The 23,216-nt window shown below is 39.5% G+C and overlaps 1 protein-coding gene and 1 long non-coding RNA gene across 2 annotated transcripts in view; both read left to right on the plus strand.

The window, feature by feature from the left end:
* Positions 1 to 7,028, plus strand: part of LOC106946285 (uncharacterized) — a 32,992-nt gene extending 25,964 nt beyond the window's left edge. The window contains exon 2 of the long non-coding RNA XR_001424738.1: positions 5,038 to 7,028. This is a non-coding gene — a long non-coding RNA (uncharacterized LOC106946285). The remainder of the gene's footprint in view (positions 1 to 5,037) is intronic.
* A 123-nt stretch (positions 7,029 to 7,151) lies between these two features.
* Positions 7,152 to 23,100, plus strand: st3gal2 (ST3 beta-galactoside alpha-2,3-sialyltransferase 2). The gene is made up of 7 exons (XM_015030502.1): positions 7,152 to 7,640; positions 14,122 to 14,181; positions 14,326 to 14,459; positions 19,119 to 19,298; positions 19,508 to 19,553; positions 20,944 to 21,063; positions 21,147 to 23,100. Exons 1-7 carry the CDS (start codon positions 7,248 to 7,250, stop codon positions 21,318 to 21,320), a joined length of 1,107 nt encoding a protein of 368 aa, XP_014885988.1. The 5' UTR covers positions 7,152 to 7,247; the 3' UTR covers positions 21,321 to 23,100.
* Positions 23,101 to 23,216: the final 116 nt, after the last annotated feature.

A 23,216-nucleotide genomic window follows, 5' to 3' on the forward strand; every position in this document is an offset into this window, starting at 1 on the left:
GAGGGGAGACATGTGGAGCAGTAGAGCCAGGTGGAGCAGAAGAGCCAGGTGGAGTCAGGTGGAGTCAGGTGGAGCCAGGTGGAGCAGTGGAGGCAGGTGGAGCAGCAGAGCCAGGTGGAGCAGCAGAGCCAGGTGGAGTCAGGTGGAGCCAGGTGGAGCAGCAGAGCCAGGTGGAATCAGGTGGAACCGGGTGGAGTCAGGTGGAGCAGCAGAGTCAGGTGGAGCAGCAGAGCCAGGTGGATTCAGGTGTAACTGGGTGGAGTCAGGTGGAGTCATGTGGAGAAGTTCAGGACTGAGAGTTCAGTGGAAACAGTGATGCTTTTGGAGCAGCATTGCTCAGTCTCAATCAATTAAAAAAAAGATGTTGAACAAAAATGACTAACTTGTAATAAAATGACTGAACAAAAAACATGAAAGTCAGTTTGATGGACGGATGGATGATATAATTCTTTGGTTTTTGTGTTTCTGATCATTTCCTTGTTTATTCGGTTTGAAATGTCTTGCCATACTCTGCTGTTATTATTGCTGTTAGGGTGTTGCCATATCACTTCATTCCTTTCTGTTAAATCTTTCTTGTGTTTTTTCCTCTGATTATCTTATCTTATCCTCTGTCGGTTGCAGGCCTGCTACCTTTTAGTCTTTAGAACATGTTGACTTCAGTTTATTACTCTCCCTCAGATCCACTGCTCTCACTGCCGCAGCTGCTCCACATCTCCTCTGATTAACCGGTCAGTCTCTGCAGCATGTGGGTCTGGTGAAAGGAAGGAAGTATGAGCTGAAACTGGGAGCAGCAGAAGAAAATGCTCTGCTCAGGTTTATCTTTAGCATCACAAAGCATCACAGCTGGAAGAGGTGGGAGCACCGAGGCGGCGGGTGGAGGAGCAGATGGCGACAGGTTATTGGGAAACTGATGAGCAGCTGCTGGCCGCTGCTTCAGGATCTCACTCATCCCAGAAGCAGAAAATGGAGGACATCTCGGCAGGTTAATGACAGATTGGAAACGTGTGCTGCTTACCGGCAGCAACAGGCAAAAAAATTTAAAAATCAAAGATGGTAATTAAATCTGGACAGGAAGTCACACAGACTCGGTTCTATAAAACCGTCTGCAGAGATAAAAAGCTGGAGTGGAAAACCTGGAGCCAGTTGTCCTGTTTCAGTCTGTAAACACTGATCAGGTCAAGCCAGGGGGTCCAAAGTGTGGTCCGGGGGCCACAAACGGCCCCTGGAGTGATTTTGTGTGGCCCCCAACTGCAGTTCAAGAATGATGCAAATGCAAACTTTTTATTTTTAATCAGGGTAAAAAAAATTTTTTTACAATAGAAAATGTTAAGTACAGCACAAAGTATTTGTCCTTTTATAGCCAAGCGCTTATAGTAGTAGACATAGGACTAAAAATAGGACTTCAAAGTAAGTTTACATGTTTATTTAGCACTTTTTACCCAGATAAATAATAAATATGGGTAAACTGCTGCAGCATTTTGTGATGCTGCAGCAGTTTAACCGGTGCAAAAACCTGGAGCCTAGTTTAAACAGAAAGGTGTTGGAAGGCATTTTTTTTCTGTTTGTGTTTGTAAAACGTTTTATTCTCTAAACTGAGTAATGTGTCCAATAAAGGATCCTCTGCATTTTGCATTAGACCTAAAGTGGCAGAGCAGAGCTGCAGGCTCGCATTAATTGGCCTAAATGATTAATGGGAGAAATGCTAAAAAAGCATTTACACAGAATCTTTAAACCGACTGGAAAACGGAGAGTCAGGGTTGGAAAAACAGGTCATGTTTTAAACCTTAATATGTTGAAAAAGCTGCGCCAGCTCTGCAGATTATCACATGCTTTCCTGTGAGGTGTTTGGTTCGCTGCTTTAGAAAAAGATCCAGTAACTCAAACCTGCAGAATGTCTTCTGGGTTTGTTCTGGAAGCATAAAAATGAGACAGAAATTGTCTGGACTGGAGGCAGTCTGTCCTCTTTCTCTTTTCCTTTTTTTCCAGCATTGATTAGTTGGGTCAAGGTTGGAGACTCTGCGGTTCGTGTTGCTGTAACAACCCAGCTTCGCTTTGCTGGCTGCCATGGCGATGCAACAAAAATAGGATGATGGAAAATAAAAGTTCTTGGACTGATGGGTCTGACGTTTCAACATTTGTATGTTTAATTTTTATTGCTGTTGATGCTGAATATTCACCATTAATTACATTATTTAATGGAATTCTCCTCCATGGTGTGATTAGTCTGCAGATTATCTCGTCTGTTAATCCATTTAAGCCATTGTATATGGAATAATGGAAAAGCTGTTGAGTTCCTTTTAAATGCATACAAGAGGGTGAAAATTACAGATCTTAAATACAATTTAGCAGTTTGATTATTTTAACCTTAAGTTTTTCAGTATATTTTAAGGCACTTGCATCTAGAATGCAAAAATCTACGTAAAATCAATCAAGAACTGTATCCATAAATCTGGCCAATCTTTTTATTTTTTTTTATTACCTGATTAATAATTGGAAAACAAAAGATTCTCAATAGAGTTTTTTTCTTTCTTTTTGCAAAATTTTAACCAGGTGAATCTAAAACTGCAATTTGAGAAGTTCTGGGTGAAACATATTACAAAGAAGGTTTTTTATGTTAAATGTAAAAATTTATATATTTTAGTCTGTATACTTAAACGATTAATCTATTACCAAATTAGTTATCAATTATTTCAATAATTGATTCATCACTTTCAATCCGATTAATCACAAATAAAGCCTCGTAACTTTTAGTTGCTGGATTTGTTTCATATCATCAGAAAGACAGTTTTTCTGTCTCACAGAATCCAGTAGGATAAAAGAACAGCTCTTATTTTGAAACAAATTTCCCAACAGAAACACATTTAAAAGTTTAGACAGGTCACAGAAAGTTGCACTTCAGCTGAACTGCCATTTTGATTCAGTTTACAGTTTTTATACAATCAGTTCAAGTTTGATTAACTCTTTTGATGGATTTTTTCTCTCTCTCTAGATTCTGAAATATTCAGAAATTAATTGATTTAAAGTATTTTCATGCCCACAGCTTGACCTCCACATGTGAACTTTGGATTTTATAGCTTCACACATTCGCAGTAGATTTGTTTTCTGCACATCTGTGAAGGGAATCTCTCACTCAGATGATGACATTCAACCGAACTTAAATCCTCTTCCTCTCTTCAAGTGAGAGAGAGAAAGACGTATATATTCATTTTGTTCCCGTTAACAAGCATTTGAGCAGGGACCATAAAGATTTTATTTGATAAACCACTCGGATTGTGTGGAAAGTGTTTGCTGAGTTGACAGTTTCAGTTTTTCTGTCTTTAAACTCCATTATTTCTGATTAAAAAAAGGCTTTTCCAAGATTTGGTCCAGTGAGGAATTATGTTGTTTATCCGTTTACAGCAAGAATTTACCACAAGATTTAAGAGCTTTGCAAAACTCTCCCAGCTGATCGCTCTTTTTTTATTATTATTTTCTCTCAGCTTGTAATATTGATGGAGTTAAACTTGTTTTCTCATCAAGCAGCAGCACAAGAAAATGTTTTCCAGAGTTTATGTCAACATGACAAAACTTTGTTAGCAGCCTCCTTTGTGACACATTTCTGCAGCGCGCCACCGAGCGCTTGGAAAAAAATAACAGATGAATTTCCAGAAAAACAGCCAGAAGAGCCTAAAAGTGACAGGAATGTGTTTGGAAGTTCGGCGTCCCTGTTTGGTATTCCACAAGGGTGTTTTCAGTCTGTACGCTGTCAATCAACATTCCCAGTTCAGCACTGTGACGTTTTTTAGATGCATTCAGCAGACATCAAACTGAGACACACAGATCCTTCTCTGAAAGACGAGCAGAGCAGCACAGAAAGAAAGGAGAACCGGTGAAAATCTGATGGGGAAACGCGAGCACAAAGTAAAAAAAACAAACTGGAAACATGTGAGCTGTGTTGGACTGAGATGGGATCTAAGTAGGTTAACAAAACGAGATTAAACACAGCAGCATGAAATTTGGTTTAAAAAATTCTGTCACTCAGAATCAGCCCTGAATATCACTATCTCCTCTTCATCATGGAGTTCCTCAAGGCTCCATCTTAGATCCGTAGACTTTGCTTCCCAAACAAGATGTAGAAATAGGATTGAAAAGCACATCTGTGTTTATTTAAGGGTTCTTCTTTTCGCTTTTGTTCAACTTATTTTTGAGATTCTGACTGAATCCTCGGATAAATGTAAAGTCATTTATTAATAATAATAAAAAAGTCCTGATAGTTGGTTCAGGGTTTTAACACGTTTTTCTACACAATGATATCACAGATAACAAAATGGGCTTCAGAAAATCTGTATTTCATGCAGAATAATCTGGTGCAGATTGATCAAAATTGGTCTATTTTCCCAAAAATGGATCTTGTTACACATCTACTAATCATCTATTACAAAGCTAATCACTAGAACATGTCATCCTGATTTTATGTTCTTTTAGGATGAATTAAGTTTGTTTTCACACCTGTTAGTCCAGTAGACTGAATTCGATTGGGAACCTAAATTGCAACATTTGTTACATTTTCAGCTGGAGCGGTTCGCTTTCACGCTGCACTGAGCCAAACGATCCAAACTCTTTAAAAAAGCTGTTCCCCTCCACGCCTGTGGAGGCGCTGTACCAAGAACCACTGAAGGAAACGACACAAAACCTCTGAAAAAGACACAGAGCGCAACTTCCTTCTTCAGCAAATGTAAACAAAAGTGGAGTAGTGTCAGATTTTAGTGGTTGTGGGATTTCTCCCTCTACCACTAGACTGTCGCGTTTGTTTTGGTTATTTTTACCCAGAATGATCAGCACTGTATCTGCTTCCTGTTTTTGGAGCGGTTTCCGGTCTGCTCAGTGTTCACATTCAAACTGCAGCAGATTTCACTTTAACTGAACAGAGCTCTAGGTTTCAGGCGGTGGACTAAACAGAGCTAAAGTTGCCCATCACTTTTATCGGCTGAGCTCGTTTTTATGATGCTTTAGTAAGGAGAACTGCTTTTTTATTCTGCTTTTTCTTTGTCTCTACAGGTTTTCTGGAAAAGCCGACCTTCAGCATTCCTGGAAAGATTCACAAACACCCACATGGATGTCTGATAATCGATCTCCTGACTTTACTGGAAGGGATCTGGAGATTCAACAGCGACTGGTTACTGGTAGACCTGCGTCTGTACAGGCGAGTTAGGCAAAGTGGACACTCAGATTTCTAACATCACCGCTGCTCAGTGAACACCAGGCACAGCTGGAGAAAACAATTAAATTAGTGCATCAAATGCAGCTTAGCACACATAAAACCAGACGCACGGAGTCCCGCTGAAGGACAGATGCTGCCCCCACCCCGCCTCGCATCATCCTCTCAAATCCAGCCGCAGGGAAGATGAGATTTGGATCCGACCGATTTGTTCGCTCACTCGCTGCTTCGTTCCTGACCAAAACGTCGGAAGCGTCGCTGTGAGGCGCCGCTGCAGTGAGCATGATCTACTGCTACCGCTGTGCTTTCCAGTTTTTCCCCCCATGGGGACAAAGATGAAGAGAATCTGAACTACTTTGGATCTTATGTGAGGAGATTTAAGCTAAAAAAAATACTCAAAAATATCAGTGTCGAGGCGTGTAGAGAACCCAAAAATTGTACCCAAATAAGAGTAAAACGTACAAAGTATCCGCCCAAGACATTACGCAAGTAAAAGTAAATAAAGTATCTGGTAAAAAGTCTGCTTAGGTACTGAGAAACCCATAAAAATAATTTAATGTAAAGAAGATCATCATCATACAGACCAAGTGGAAATTTTGGTATTGTAAAAATCAAAATATCAATAATTCATATAAATAATTACAAAATCAGGTGGAAGAAACATTTTATGTTTAATATAAAACTTATAAACTGCAGGTCTGTATCTGGTAAATTTTTTATTAAAACAAACTTGCTCTTCATCCAGTCAGAGTCCAGATATTTTACTCAAGTAAAAGTAAAAAGTAGCAGTCAAAAAAATAACTGAAGAGTAAAAAATGGTAAAATGTTACCAAATAACTGATTTACATAATCAAACGGATCAAAAATATTCTGCTATTTTAGAGCTAAAAGGGAAAATAATTAGTATAAATAACATAATATTTTGAACCTTATAAATCTTTAACAAAAACTGCAGTCGTGTACTTTGTGTTTTTTATTTTTTAGTCTAATAAAAAAACTCGTTTTTTGGTTTAAACGAGCTTCTTTTTCATTCGGTGAAGTTACTTTCGGTGGGTAAAGTATCCAGATATTTCACTCAAGTAAGCGTGGTGATAATTCATAATAAAGTTACTAAAAATAAAAGCAAAAATAAAGCGTAGTAAAAGTAGTTTTTTCCAAAAAGTTAAGTAAATGTATCACAACTGAATTGTGAATTGTCATGTAGCTAATAAAACTGCATTTGACTTGACTCTGTTAATCAGTTTTTCAAAGTAAGGAGTAAAAAAACAAGAAAGCAGTTGAAGAAGAGGAGGCTGGTTTTGTTATCCGTGAGGAAGGCCCTCCTCCCCTCCGCTGCTCCTCCCTCTCTCCTCTGATCCAGCAGCTCTCCTTTGCTCCAGTGCAGAGACGAAGCGCAGCGGAGCGCAGCATGCGGCCCGGACAGACTCTCTGCATCCGTCCGCCGGCTCTCCCTGCAGCCGCACGCTGCCGGTAATCCCGCACCGCAGCGCACCGCGGGATGAAGACTGAAACCCGAGCGAGTTTAAACCGGAAATAAACGAGTGGATGAAGGATAAAGCCGCGTCTGGACGGACTTTGGAGGCAGTCGGGTTGCAGCTGCCTGAGATTCAGCGGAGACGGAGCATCTGTGAGCGCGTGCCTGTCGGCAGTGGCGGATTTTGATATGGGCGCTTGCCCAAGGCGGCATCAGAAAGGGGCGGCACAACCAAGAACTTGAGAATATAATATCTTATCCATCAGTAGTCCCCGAGAAACGGCTTCTATGTCTGTTTAGTGGCACTAGCTTCCCTTAGGCGGTACATTATCTGCTTTCTGATTTAACAACAAAAAATAAGAAAAATAGTTTGGAGTGCGGCAGGAGGAGGGGCTTGCCAAAGAACCACAGCTGGTAGTCGGACGGGTTACAGTGGCAGGCCCAGGGGTGGGGGCATGGCCGTGGGGGGGCCGCATCCCGTCCTCCACGCTTCACCGTGACAGAAGCTTCGGCTGGGGGTCATGGAGCTGGGGCTCTCCACGGGGGGCCCCCAGACTCTCAGAGCTCCGCCCCTGGATGAGCGGAGGGGCGGCGGCGGCCGGCGGCGGTGGGGACAAACCAGGCAAAGTGAGATGCTCCCGCAGACTGTGGCTCCTCCTGGGATCGCTGGCGCTCGTCTTCCTCACCTCGCTGTTCCTGTCCGTGTCGCTGCGCGGCGGCGTCAGCTTCGGCTACCTGGAGCCGCCCGGATGGGAGGAGTCCAGGCGGGTGAAGCTGGTGCCCAGCTACGTGGGCGCGCACCGGCTGTCGCCCCCCGAAACGCCCCAGCAGAAAACATGTGCCTGCAACAGCTGCGTCGGAGACCCCGGAGTCTCGGACTGGTTTGACGAAAACTACGACCCGGATATTTCTCCGGTCTGGACCAGGGACAACATCCAGCTGCCGCCGGACGTCTACTACTGGTGGGTGGTAAGTAACCACATTTATTACTCCATTTAAAACTTAAATCTGAAAATTTACACCGCAAAAACACAGCATCTTACCAAGTAACTTTGGTCCAATTTCACTGGCAGATTTTTTCACTTATAATGCATTTTTCCCATGTTGTAAGTTAAATAATCTGCCAGTGGAACAATAACTTTTTCATCAGTATTAAGTTAGTTTAGTCTTATTTCAAGTATGATATAAGACTTGTCCAGACAAAAATACTTGGTAAAATTGTGTTTGAAAATCCATCAAAGTTTAGCTTTTTTTTTTTTTTTTCTTAAACAAGTCCAGAAAAACAACAACAACATTTTACCAAGTATTTTTGTTCTGGTTTCTAGTGTAAATATCCTGGTACAATTGAAATAAAACTAGACTAACTTACAAGTAACTTTTCAGCAAGAAATAAGAGCTTGTTTTACGACAATAATTATTAAAAAGTACGAGTTGCATTGGCAGATTTTTTTTCCTTGTAACATGGAAAAATGTTTTGTTATAAAATAAATAATCTGCCAGTCGATCTCAGACTTTTGATGATAAGACCGATTAGATTTTACAGGGTGTATTAATTCAGCTGATGTAAAGGAGAATCTGCTAATTGATGCAAGAACCAGAGGCTCATAAAACGCTGAGTCACCGTTTAGTCGGTGGTTTGCTTGTATCTGGAGGTCAGGGAGAGACGGGAGCTCAGGGTGTCTGCTGGGAAGAACGGCTGAGTGATGGAGCTGCAAACAGGGCTGAGGTTTTTACTCAGTTATAGAAACAATGTTTTGTGAATTTTGTAAACGCTGTTCAGTGGACGCCTACAAAAACCACAAAACACTTTTCCAAACAAAGAAAAATGGAGATTTCAGCTCTGTTAGGAGAGCTGAACAGAATTAAAAGCATTTCTGGGTTTGGAGCGGCTTCAGTTTAATTTAAAACTATAACACGGACGTTGTTACAGTGTTTCTTTGTCTTTGAGTCTGATGGTTTTATTAATATGGGTTTACATTTGTAAAGCTACAAAATAAAAAATTAACAACAATAATTTGAGTTCTTTAGATTGTCATAGGAGAAAAAAATGGGGTTCATTAATTTATAAATGTTAGAATTCCAAACTTAATATTTAGTTATCAAGCGAAATATTTACCTTTGACCTAAATATTTGTTAGCAGGACAAAATATTTGGTTAGCAAACTAAATATTCAACTTCAATTAAATAATTAGCTTTACAGTTAAATATTTAGTTATCAAGTTAAATATTTAGCTAACAAACTAGTATTATATTTAGTTAGCAAACTAAATATTTGACTGTGACTAAATATTTAGCTACCAATGTTAATATTTAGTTACCAAGCTAACAAAATACTTTGCAAGCTGAATATTTACTTGGAGCTAAATATTTAGTTCAGAAACTAAATATTTAGTTTAGTTTTAGCAGGTAATCAATCAATCAATCAATCAATCAATCAATCAATCAAATTTTATTTGTATAGCACATTTCAGCAGCAAAGCGGTTCAAAGTGCTTTACATCATTACAAACAAAACACAGAGTCATGTAACATTGAATAAACATTAAAAAAAACTTTAATTAAAACATTTTGGCCCTAATGGCACAAAGTTTGCATGAACATCTTAGATGAGCCATTTTTGTTTCTGTACAAGCACATAAAAAACAAACGTCTCACATTAAGAACAGTTGATAAAAGAAAATGTTAAAACGGTACTAAATGCCAGAGTGAGGGATGTGATATGAGTTAAAGTGCGTTAACTTTGTCCACCATCTAGCACAGACACTGCAGGCACAGGAAATGGCATGCCTGAGTCTGTCTAAAGATAACAAAATCTTCTTAGCAGCTTCTCTAAAGCTCACCGATTAACAGCTTTCACTTTGTTTGTTTGCTTGCCACTGGCTGAGCACCACACATAATCCCACATAAAACTATTACAGACTAAACATGCAACATAGAACATGGAAAACCTGCGAGCCTTTGGAATACAGCGAGGTGGTGGACTCCCGAACTCTGAACTCTGAACAGCTTTCAGATTCTTTATGTGGAGCTCAGCAGATCAAGTCTCGGCTTTTCCTCCATCCCCGTCACGCTCTCACCAGTCGCTCTCTGCTGCGGTTTTTAATGTAGCATAAACACACTGAACAAACAAATTACTAACTTTTAAAAGTCACACTGTGTGGTTCAGACTGTGGGAGGGAGTCAGGGAGACCCGACGTTTGCACCGGGAAAACATGCAAACAGCAGGCAGAAAGTTCTCAGGCGGCTCAAACCGGACTTTCTTCCTGCAGGATCAATCAGAAATAAATAACATTTTATGTGATTGTTTATGTTTTTACATTAGGGGTTTACTTACTTTTAAATGCATCTGTCAAATGCAAAAATTTGGAGAACCCAATTAACCTGACAGTCATGTTTTTGGATTGCGGGAGGAAACCGGAGTACCTGGAGAAAACCCACCATGCACAGGGAGAACATGCAAACTCCATGCAGAAAGACCGGGGCCGGGAATCGAACCCAGAACCTTCTTGCTGCAAGGCAACAGCTCTATCAACTGTGCAGCCCACCAAACTTATCAATAAATAATTTTTTATGTTGTTTTTGTTGTTTGTTAATTTCATTTTTGTTGCTGTTATTAATTCTCTGGTTGTTTAGTTTGCAGATCAAACTAAACATCTACAAACATCTTTTAGTTAGTCTGTAATGTTTGTCCTATATACACTAATAGGTGAATAAATAAAATATTTAGTTTGCTGGCTAAATATTTTGTCCCACTAACAAATATTTGACCTACATAGCAATAATATGTTACTGTTTATTTAGCACAAGAAAAAAAAGCTTATTCTGAGTAAAAAAAAAAAAAAAAAAAAAAAAAAGAAAAAAAACTTTTTCAGTAAAAGCTTGTTGGGTTGGATATAAATTATTTTACTTTTTTATTTTAGTAGCTGGTACGTTTACTGTTAACTCAAAGAAAGAAAACAAGCTTATATTCATTTAGAAACAACACCACTAATGTTTTAACTCAGGACGAGTTCAGAAATCAGTGTTTGGTGGAATAACCAGGAGGTTTTCAGTGAGGTTCAGTGCAGTGGGCTTTTCATTTTTTCCAAAGCTGTATAACTCAGAAACCTTGTGGTGAGAATTTACTTCTTAACTCTAGAATCAGCCGCTGCAGCATAAATACCGTCTCTGACACCTTAAAGCTCCTCTGAGCGCTTCGTGTTCGTGCGTTTGGCCCGTGGCGGCGCGGCCGCCTCCATGAGGGATGAAACTTCATCAGGACTCCAGCTTAAAGGGACGAGTACATCATAATCACCTGCTCATCTTCACTCGCTGCCGAGCCAAGCAACCGTCCGACGAGGACGACATGCTCCATTTGTGTTCCTGCCAGTGGATGGAGGGAGAAAAAGGCAACATGGAGGAACGATGGGAACAGACAAGAAGCACATCCCAACCGTGTATGGAGGACCAAACCTGGCATAATTACAGATAAAGGCAGAATTCCCCCCCCCATCCTTTTTCTTATACATGCATGTCAAGAAATTTTCTTTTGCGTTTTCCTTATACATGCATTGTTCTTTTAAATAAGCATGTTTAAGGAAAACGCAAAAGAAAATATGTAAATTTCTTTGCAAAATTGCATGAATGAGGAAAAGGGAAAACAAGGAAAAGGAAAAACAAAGTACATACATTTCTCGAAAACAAATGAGTAAGGAAAGCGGAAATATATATATTTTTTTCTTTTTGTAATTATGTCAGGTTTGGTCCTCCATAACCGTTTAACATGATAAAAAAAAACGTTAGGATGAATAGATGCAGAGGAAAAGCTGTAACAAAAACCATTTTTGAATTTTTACATTGTAAACACAAAATCTCACTAATTGTGTCTAGTTTTAGTGCAAACATCTTATAAACAATACTAACTTAAAAGTAACTTTTCATGAAGGAATAGAAGCTTATTTTAGGTTAATACTGATGAAAAATGACTCGTTCCACTGGCAGATTATTTCACTTATAACTTGGGAAAAATGTCCTGTTATAAGTGAAATAATCTGCCAGTGGAATGAGTCATTTTTCATCAATATTAAGGAATTATTGACCTAACAGAAGCTCAGATATGTAGCTAAAAAGTCACTTCTGAGTTAATTTTGTCTTATTTCAAGTATACAAAGACATTGGAAGTAGAAACTAAAATTGCTTGGTAAGATTTTGTTTTTGCAGGTGCAGTTCTCCAAATGCCACTGTTCAAACTTAAATCCAATTATTTTCTTTTATCTCTATTTGTAACCTGCTGTAAATCAAACCCCATTTCCCAAATTATCTACTTGTACTTCAGATTTTTGGGTGAGGATTTATGGGCCCTTTTCTGTTCAGCAGTGACCCGACCCACAGCAGATCGCCACCGCTTCGAACAATAAATCCATTTTGACTTAACTGGAGTTAATGGATGGCTGGGAGGGAGAACTGGTTAGAGACCTAAAATGAAAAATTAACTGGCTGCTGCCCTGCGCTTCTGCTGCAGCCTGACAGAAAGCAGAGGAGGAGGACAAACGTTTGAAGATTTAAACGCCTTCCAGTTACAGCTGCATTACGTAACTCCTATAAAAATATATGATTTTTACATGTTTGTTAAAACTGTCAACATGTCGTGACCAGAGGTGGGCAGAGGACTCAAAAAATGTACCGAAGTAAGAGTAGCAATACTTCAGCATGTTTTTATTCAAGTAAAAGTAAAAAGTAGCTGTCCAAGAAATTACTCAAGTAAGAGTGAGAAAGTATTTGGTAAAAAGTTTAATCAAGTACTGAGCCGTTTATCCCCCGTCATCAGTGGCCATGCTAACTACATCAGGCTCTGCTGTCAGGAAGAAGCCTTAGCGAAGCAGAGGGATGATTGGCAGCACTAAGCTCCGCCTCCTGGCTCTGATTGGTTGTTTCACTGGAAGGACCTCTATGTTTTTTTTCTTCTGAGCTTATCTGTTTCACAGCATACTGTCAGGACTTAGTGACAGTTTCAGGAAATATGTAAAAGAAAAAATTATTTATTTTATAAAAGTTACATACTGCAGCTATAATTACTCCATTTTTTCCCAAATTGTTCATCTGAAATAAACAAACTATAAATCCTAAGGCTGAAATTTTCTCCCTTCATCACTTCAGTTTGTCTTCATCCAAGAGTTTATCCAGAAGCCCTAAACAACAACAAACAATCAGCAGGTCTGAAGGATTCAATTTAACCAAACTGCTCATTACTGTTTGGTTAAATTGACTCATTTATTCCAAAAGTCTTTGCTAAAATGCAGAAACGGTGAAAGAAAACTAAAAATAATAGGTTGCACTGTTGCTTTCCAGCCATCCAAAAGTCTGAAACATTTTTCACTGAATCAGGAAGATAAGGGAAACAAAGCAACAGGGAGCAGAATAAAGATTACCAGTCACTGATGAGCTGCATGGCGCGTTTACATCCCAGAGAGACGACGAAGAGCAGGAGGCGGAGGAGGAACAAAGAGGAAGCGAGGGAAATTAAGGAAAAGGAATTAGACCCGAGTGCTGGGAGACCAACGGAGAGGATGCAAACCTTAGTGAAAGAGATCCGTGTTGGGAGAATCGAGGCCAATGGTGGGTGCAAAGGAAGTGGTGACAAAAGAGTGTGAAATGAAATGAAGATTTCTGTGTGGGAGAAAAGGAAGCGACCGTCATGGAGACGAGGAGGTGCAAAGAAAGTGCATCCTCTACATCCTGAGGTTCTTAAGGTGCCTCAATGAGATGAGAAAAAAATCAGCTCCTCTCCAGGGTTTCATGTGGAACCAACACAAAACACGTCCAGTCATTTAATTAAAACACAAACAGTGAAAAACTTAACAACCCCATGATCCAGCAGATTGTCGAACCAGTTTTAACCGGAATTAGTTTTTTCTATTTGATGATTTATTAGGACATTGTAGATGAAACAAAAAAAGAGGACAAAGTTTTCTGCAAATGTGGAAACTTTGAGAATAATCTCAGCAATTTCCTAAAAACAAGGAAATTTCTGAGCTTCATAAGTCGACAGCTTGCAAGAAAAAAAACTCAGAAACATTGAAATAAATCTCAGAGATTTCTTTAAGAAACTTGGAAATTTTTGAGTTTCTAAAAGCACCTGAAAGTAGTTAATGACTTATCACAGGAACAAACTTATTCATGTGTGATTTTAATAAAATATTTACTCTGGAAACTGGATGAAAATTTGGTAAGATTTTATGTTTTTGCAGTGCAGGGACAATTAAATTAAGGATTAAGTGAGAAACTTTGCAGAGTTCAGTATTTACAGCTTTGTAAAATGTAGAATTTTCAAAATAAAGCTCATAGATACCCTTTCATTAAAGAGCCTTGGTTTCCATAGAAGTCTAGATTCAGCATTTTTTTAACTAAGCACTTTGTCCCTAATTTAGCTCCGTATATTTACTCTAATCAAAGCCTTTGGATGTTTCTGCAGATGTTGCAGCCGCAGTTTAAACCCCACAACATCCAGCAGGTGCTGCTGAGACTCTTCCAGGTATTTTATCTTTATTTTGTTCCTTAATGTCAGTAATATTAGGAAGCGCCATGATGTGGAGAGGACGTGTGTGTCCTGCCAGCCTTGTTGCTAACTTCCTGTGAATGTTTTGAGGATGGATGTGATCATGACCGTCTGCCTCAGGTGATTCCCGGACGGTCGCCATACGGCTCGTGGGATCCGGGGCGCTGCCTGCGCTGTGCCGTGGTGGGAAACTCCGGAAACCTCCGCGGCGCCGGATATGGGGCGGCCATCGACGGGCACGACTACATCATGAGGTGAGGCGCGTTAGATCAGAAGCTAAAGGAAGGAAGATGGAGAGGAAAACAGACAGGAGTCATCCAGCGTGTTTTCAGGGAAATATGTGGTTACTAAGTGGGTGGAGTACCTAAAACTCGTACTACAGTGAGAGCAGCACGACTTCAATGTATTTTTTTTGTCTCGAGTAAAAGTAAATAGGCATTTGGTAAAAAGACGACTCAAGTACTGAATAACTGTTCAAAAACATCAATCATTTAATATTTAAACAGACCAAATTATACATTTATGTGGAAATTTGGATATTTTAAAGACTAAAATAAGAAATAACATAATTACAAAGCAACAAAATCACACAAAAGAAAAGTTTTTCCAAATCAATTTCTTTCAATATAAAATGCATAAAACTTTAAAGGGTAGTATTATGTATTTTTATGTATTTTCCAGGCACACAATGCCATTTTATAACACAATCAAGTAACTACATTAACTTCAGTTTCTAAAAAAATGCTATATTTGTCTTTGTAATGCAACACCTTGAGATTGAGTCTCTGTCTCTTTAAAAATCCTGCTGTTTCTGAAACTCTGCCTTCAGGTCTGTGTCGGTCTGGTGAATATTTGGTTAAAACATGTTTGTTTTTCATTCAGTGGGTAGCGAATCCTGAAATTTTAAGTAAAAGTAGAGATACTTTATAATAAAATTACTCAAGTAAAAGTAAAAAGTACAGTAAAAATACTCAAAGTATTTTTTTTTTCAAAAGTTACTTAAGTAAACATAGCTAGTTATTACCAGACTCAGCTGAGCTGCAGGCAGCTGATGTATCTGATGTTCAGTTCAGTCTCACTGTTTGACACTGTGCTGCTCTCAGCTCTCTGATTGGCTGGCAGTGGTCACCTGACCTGCATGGTTGCCACAAAGAGCGTTATGTCCTGAAAGCATTCATTCAGATGTGCAAACTGAGGCACAGAAGGCTTTCTGTTACACTGATTGTTCTGGAAAATCAGACTCTAATTCATGGTGTTTCCTGCTGTTTGAACTAATAACAGGCTAAAAATGCGGGATCAGTCCGTTTAAAGAAAACTTCCGCTCCAACAGCTGTAGAAATGATTAAAGGTGACCTATAATGCTTCCTCTAACAGGAAGGGATAGGTCTTTAATAAAACATGTTCATTATTTTTTATGCACAAAATGATTCTTAGATAATGAGATTTTATTCTGCGTTAGTTTTGCCTACTTTGGGCTCCTTTCAGAATGAGCCGCTTTAGGGCCACTGTCACTTTAAATCCAAATTAGCCTCTGCTGGCCACGCTCCCAAGTCAACGTCTACATTCACATGAAAATGACTGCAAATAGATGCACAATTATTCAACTGAACATCTTTGAAAAACATTAGTAGAGCCTCCTGCTCAACCAACAAGAATGCAGTATGTGGTTTCTGGATGGTAAGTCAACAAAACTCTTATCTTTTCCAGCAGCCATTGTACAACACATACAGTCGTATGTGTTGTACTTCTTCTATTGGTGCCAGTTGCCAACTGGAGCATCAAACAGTAGGAACACGAGTCTAAACATGCAAATTAGTGTTTGGTTAACCTTCTGAATCTCCTCAAGAAGCTTGTCTCACAGAGAGTGAGGTCAAACACAACGGTTGTTTACATCAGCTGGGTCTGAAAGCACTCAGTTAGACAGAGGAAGATATGAAGATGCCATTTTAATTTGCTCCGGGGTTAAATAACAGCACAAGCAGCTGGTATTTTGTGTTATTAGGATCAATTACAGCTGGATTCTCTCTGGAGCTGCGTGGGCAGCTTTCATCTCTTCTTTTCGCTGGTTGGGATTTGTTGTTCATTTGTTTTCTGAGCTTCAGCTCGGCCACAGCACTCCACCAACCACACGCCTCAGTTCACTCTCTGCACAATCATCTCTTTTGTTCCTACTATATCTGCGAGTGCGCTCGGTGCAAGTTTTATATTCCTAACTTTAACTCCCCCTGCTCAGACAAAAATATTCTTCCTGCAGACAGTGACTCACATCCAGGGCTTTGTGAACGCCGTCTCATGTCAGCAGACAGAGCGGAGCGACTCAGAGGCAGACAGATGTCATGCTGGGGAAAATATTCCTGTTTCTGTGGATCTACTGTTGGAAAACAGTGAGAGCTCTAAAACTAACAGTAACTCAGTCAGGACTCTACGGAGGAGTTTGGATGTTTCTGTACAGTTTGTGGCGTTTAATAAATGTTCACTGTTTCTTTCCTTCCCCTGAAAGTTTCATATTCCTGTTCGATTCCTAGAGATGCTACATTATTTTTATAAATGTCTATTTCAGGAAATTTATTGTCATTCCTAAAGAATCACATTTTCGATCTGTTTTAAATTTTAACATAAAGAAATCATAAAACCTTTGCAGAAAAGGAGATGGGTATGTTTCCTTCTGTGGGATGTTGAAATGTATCGAACATGATAAAACAAAATGCATCTAAAAGATTCTGTCTTGGGACATCAGTTCTATAAAAAAAAAACTGCTTAGACAAGAATTATTAAAGCATTACCAAATGTATATTTAAAAACCCAAATCTGATTTTTTTTTTCACATCAGTCTGACTTTTCAGCCCCAAATATTCAATTTTTTCTCTTTTCTATGTATGTGAGACTAAATCAGATATCAGATTGTTTTCAAGGGGTCTGCTGTCAGAATGGTCGAGTCGCATTTTATCCAATGTTTACGTCATCGACGTGAGACATGCGTCATTATTCTGCACCAGAAGGAGCAGAAATCGCAGTAAATCTGGATGTAAACACACATCACATCATTTTTCCATCAAACGTTTTTGCAGCAGGTAGTTTGTCAGCCATATCGAAACACTCTTTAGGCGTCACACGAGTCACATGATCAACAGCCGGTTGTTATGGTTACTACTGGCGGAAACGATAAAAGAAGACGACAGGAAGTGGTAGGTTGTTATGGTTACTACTGGCAGAAACGATAAAAGAAGACGACAGGAAGTGGTAGGACGATGATTTGTTTTTGTTCTGAACTCTCGCAGCATCACAGAGTTCATAACAAGTTGTGTGTAATTCCAATGTGTTCTGTAAAATCGCAGACTACAATTTCACCAAATGGCTTGTCGGCCACCGACGTCTCCTCTGATTGGCTGATAGATGATGAGCGCGAGCGCCATAGCTGAATTATGAATATAACTCCTAAACTGTTTACATCCGTCGCTGCCTTGATTTTTAGTGACTCATTACGTGATCAAGCTTATTCAAGTGCGAGTTTAATTTTATTTCTGATTTAATGGAAACACCGCAATTCCCAAATTTTGGTTTTTAGACATTAGCTGAATACAAACAAAGATTTGCGCACATTTGTAGTAGAAACGCAGCTACTTAAGCATAATGTAATCGAAAATAAGACTAATATTCCCTGTAACCAGTATGAATGTGTGTGCAACTGTGAGTGAAAGCCTGCTGATGCCTGCAGGAGCTTTAGTTAATTTTGCACTTCTCGATTTTTAGCTGTGATTACATATTTGCACGGCAGTAAAGCATCTCTTCTTCTATTTTTACACTCTGCATGACAAGCAGTTTTATTGTTTTGTGGTAGCAGGTGCAGAAAGATGTCTTCAATGATAAATACCTTTAAAACACAGCCAGATGTAGCTGTACACATCAGACAGCTCAGACTTATTGCTGTTTTTCTCAGCAGAATCTTGCAGAACAAATTTAGCTTAGGTTTGCTTAGGTGCACGTTAACTCCACTAAGCATCCTGTTGAACACTGCAGCATATTTACACATAGTTTCCTGGTTTTTGTATACTACTTATTTGTTTTTATTATTTTTCATTCTTTGTGTAGACCTTGCTTTACTGCTGAAAATATGTCTATGAAGGGACTCATGAAGAATTTGTTTTTATGTTCTGCTTATCTTTCGAGGGCTTACATGACTGCAAACATGTCAGGTTTTTTTTTTTTCATTAGAAACTGGTTAAGTCCATCTAATATGCAAAATTCATGTTTTACTTCAATTTTGGTCTGAATTACCTCTAAAAACAGCCTAAGCTCTTAAAAAACAGACAAAAACATTAAGTTAATGTTTTTTGGTGTATGGAAAATTAACCGTTTCAAATGTAACGTCACAATTCAGCAGGTATTGCAGCAACCCCAGCAGAGTTCTGCCGTTACCTAGCAACCCAAGCAGAGTTTCGCCGTTGCCTAGCAACCCAAGCAGAGCTCTAGCACCTTTGGTCAGCTGGTTTTACTGCTGTATGCGCTGCATGGTGGCTACTGGAAAAGACAAGTATTTTGCTGTTGACTTATTGTTCAGAAACTACTTGCTGCATTCTTATTTGTTGTGTAGGAGGCTCCACTTCTGCCTTTCAAAGATGTACGGTTGTATAATTATGCATCTGTTTGCAACCATTTTCACGTGTGATTGTAAAGGCTGAGTTGAGGGGGTGTGGCCAGCAGCAGCTTATTTGGATTTAAAGTGACAAGAGGCCCTAAAACAGCCAAAGTCTCATTACCTAAGAATGATTTTGTGCATATAATGTATTGAAAATGTTTTGTGGAACCAATAGATCCATCCTAACCTGTTCAAGGAAGCATCAAAGGTCACCTTTAAAGCCAAAGGTGGTTTGAGAAACTCCCCTGATGCTCCTCTTTTCCTCTCTCTCCCTCAGGATAAATCTGGCCCCCACTGTGGGCTACGAGGACGACGCCGGCAGACGCACCACGCACCACTTCATGTACCCAGAGAGCGCCAAAAACCTGGCGGCCAACGTCAGCTTTGTCCTGGTTCCCTTCAAAACGCTGGACCTGGTCTGGATCACCAGCGCTCTGTCCACCGGCCAGATCCGATTGTAAGCATCACAGATGTGCATGAGCCTGGATTAATAAAACAAACAGGAATGTAGTTCATACGGCCTCCATTAGCCGTCGGGGTGCAGTAAACACAGACACACGTTCTGTTTGCACTGAGAGGATGCGAAGAGGCTGAGAGATTAGCGATCCGTCAATCATCCAGTAATCAAATAAAGTTTATCTCTCTGTGTGGTTTCTCTCTCTGCAGCACTTACGCTCCAGTGAAGCAGTTCCTCCGTGTGGATAAAGACAAGGTTCGTCTGGCCATTTCGACAAAGTGACCCTGCGCCACCGATAAACCCCCTTCCCCATTGTCGACGAGGGATTACAAACCCTGCCTTTGTTGTCACTAATCTCCAGCTCGCAGTTTAATCTGTAAAATAAATAAACAAACTCCTCTTTGCGTGGAGGAGCTGAGGCATCTTCGCCCCGGTCAGACTGGCAGCATCTTTGAGAGTGACCTAGAAATAAAGAATTTGAGGATTTACTCCTGCACTGTGCAGCTCTGAGCAGTCTAAAGCTCCTTCTGTTGGGACTCAGCATCACCAGGAGGCAGCAGAATATTTTATAATCACCTTTTATCTATTCCTGCAACCAACAGTTAAATTAGCAATCAATTATTTAGATGATTAATCTGGTAAAAAAAAATTACACATTCTGCAACTTTTTTCATTTATCCACATAAGCTTATTAGAAATACACAAATATGTAAAGAAATAATTTAACTTCTTTTGTAAATAAGGAAATAAACATTTTATTGCCTAAAATGCAGTAATAGAAAATTACTTGGGTGAACTAATTTTTGCATTAGTATTCATAGAGCCAGGAGGTTTTATTTTTTACAGGATTCAAACCAGGTGAAACTAAAACTATGCTGCTTTTGGAGTTCTGGGTAGAAAATGTTTATTTTTTATTATCTTAAATTCAAAATGTCTATTTTTGTACAGTTTTGCTTTATTAGTGGTCAGAATATTTGAACAATTGGCCTCTTTTGAGTCTGTGCTCCTGTTAACGATTAATCGATAGCTAAATTAGTTGACAATTATTTCAGTAATTGATTAATCATGGTTAATGTAATTAATCGTCCCAACCCTACTTTTAATCCTTTAACTTTTATTCTAATTGTGTCACATTTATCCATTAGATCTTTATCTCAAATTTGTTTGTGTTTAGTTAGCTTAGCTTTGTTTAGCCTCCTTCAGCTTTAGCGCACTTTAGCCTATATTTTTATAAACATTTTTAATGGTATTGAAAGTCCAACCTGATTTAATCACCTCTTTTAATCCCATGTGTCCTTTTTTTTATCGCGGGACGTTTCTGTCAGCCAAACGTTTGAGTTGTTCACAGACAGTTTCATTGTGTTGCTGACTAACGGCTAATATCTGAGTTAGCTCGCTCGCTAGCTAGCTTTTTTTGCGTCCATCATGGGTAAGTCCAAATGGATCCCCAGTCATTCTCTGTATTAATTTTTTCGGTCATAAATTCAATTCAAAGTGTTATTAAAAAGGTCTTCATTTGACTTTTGGAAACATGCAGATATTGCGGCGGTTTAAGAAAGTTTCAAACGATTAAAGTCACAGGAAGCAAAACGGTCAGAAATGAGAACTGGATCAGGATTTTCTAACAGGACTGTTTACATTTCAGGTTCAGATCTTCAATCCGGCTTTCTTTAAATACATCCATGACCGCTGGACCAGGCATCACGGCCGATACCCTTCCACTGGCATGCTGGTCCTGTTTTTCGCTCTTCACGTCTGCGATGAGGTCAGTTCTTTTTTTCCTCACTTCTCACCGCATTCATCCAGGTTCAACATTTTTCCATCCTGACCCTGACCTTGCACTTCCAGGTGAACGTGTTTGGCTTCGGCGCTGACAGCCGAGGAAACTGGCACCACTACTGGGAGCAGAACCGGTACTCCGGAGAGTTCAGGAAGACGGGTGTCCACGATGCGGACTTCGAAGCGCAGATCATCAAGCAGCTGGCCAAGGCTGGAAAAATCACAGTGTTCACTGGGAAATGACCAGAAAAACGTTGATCAGAAAAACGGATGTCAGTTTGGATCCAAGTTGGAATAAAAGCAAACTGGAAGAGAGTACGATTTTACCGACGGGGTTCGACGAGCAAAACATTTTCCTCTTTGGGAGTCGAGACTCCAATGAGTCTGGAAGGTAAAAATCTTTCACCTTTATTGAGGAAAACAGGAAATCATGGTGGAACAGCAGGATCAATCAGAAAAAGATTAGTAAGGATTATTAAACCCTGACACGAACTATCCTTCACATCCATTCTGCATCTCAGAGGCCGTCGTGTGACTTTGTTTTCCAGCCGTGTGGGAGTATTTTGCTGACAAAGAGCTGTCCTTTAGAATCAAGATCGTGTTTTTGATTTGCCTTAAATTCTCTTTGAGGTGAAACATCCTCGGCACCGCCACACAGCTGTAAGGTCTTCACAAAGCGGATTGGTAAACAGCGATGAGATCGGCTTTATCGGATTCGACTCTCCCTCACGAAGCCCCCCGGCTCTTCTGTTCACAGAAACACGTTCAGGATTTCAGCACCTGGAGGCCCTGGTAGAGGAGGCCATCTTGACTGCGTTCTGATCCGGTCCATCAAGGTTTCATTTGGAAGATCTTTGCTCAAATGTTGCTTACAGACCAGATTATGACCCTAAATAAACCCGTCGCCTTCACTGAGCACTCGACCCAGTCCCGGCCCGGCCCTTTAGGAGGCGGAGCCAGCCAGCGCCTTAGCCTTCACCTCTGATGGCGACGTTTGTTTGATCTGTTAGATTTACGCTCAGACTGGATTTTCTTTCCACTTCTGCCATGGCCGTTGTGTTTGTTACCCATCATCATGAAGAAAACAACAAAATCAGTAGGTTGGTGTTGGAATGTCAGAAAGAGGAATGCGTTTTGAAATTCCACCATAAACATAAAGTTTTGTTTTTATACAGGCTTCTTTAGGTTTTTTAATCAGACAAGTTTCAACTGATATGACCAAAGTAAATACAAGAAGCAGTTTTGAAATAATGTTTTCATCTATTAACGAAAAGATCTCTAAAACTATCTGTTGTAAACTGAACCCGACTGTTTGTGGCAACAGCTTCGGGATTTTGCCTTGCTGCGGAGCACCTTGGGTTTTAAATTCAGAAACATTGGAGGGTTTTCAAGCATGTTGCTATGGTAATAAAATATGTTATTTAGTAAATGTGAGATATGCCTTTGTGCTGCGTTTGGTCAGCAGTAGTTTGGGCCTTACAGGTTTCTCACGGATGCCGTTTTTGTCTGGTTTCTCTTTCATTAGCTGTGTTTCTATTAAACGTGTAATTGCGTAAATTGAAATTACATAAATAAGCTTGCTTAATGCAGACGCGCCAATTTTGATAAAACGTTTTCAGTTAGGATTAGATGTTTGGTTTGGCTGCTGTGGAATATCTCAGCACACTTGAAATCAGACAATAATACCAACGTATTAGTAACTTTTCAGCAAGATATAACAGCTTGTTTTAAGTCAGTAATTCCTTCATATTGATGAAAAAGATTATTTCACTTATGACATGAGGAAAATGTCATGTTAAAAGTGAAATAATCTGCCAGTTGAACTCGCACTATTTCATCAATACTTTTGATGAATATTTACACTTGAAACTAGACCAAAATTACTTGGTAGGATTTTGTGTTTTTGCAGTGCAGAATGATTCTACTTTCATTTTTTTTTTTCTTTATTCTACTGATATCTATCAAAGTTGGGCCTGGATAGATGTTTTTTTCTCTTTAATAAATGAAATTATCATTTGAAAAACTGCTTTTTGTATTGACTCATATCTTTGATCCAAAAATCTGTGGGGAAAAAGGAAATCTGTAAAGTTTTAGATAAAGAAAGGAAAAGGAACAGTGTGGCTTTCACTTCCCAAAACA

The sequence above is a fragment of the Poecilia latipinna genome, unplaced genomic scaffold, assembly GCF_001443285.1.
Source record: "Poecilia latipinna isolate Pla-1442-1.1 unplaced genomic scaffold, P_latipinna-1.0 Scaffold184, whole genome shotgun sequence".
Classification (NCBI taxonomy): Eukaryota; Metazoa; Chordata; class Actinopteri; order Cyprinodontiformes; family Poeciliidae; genus Poecilia; species Poecilia latipinna.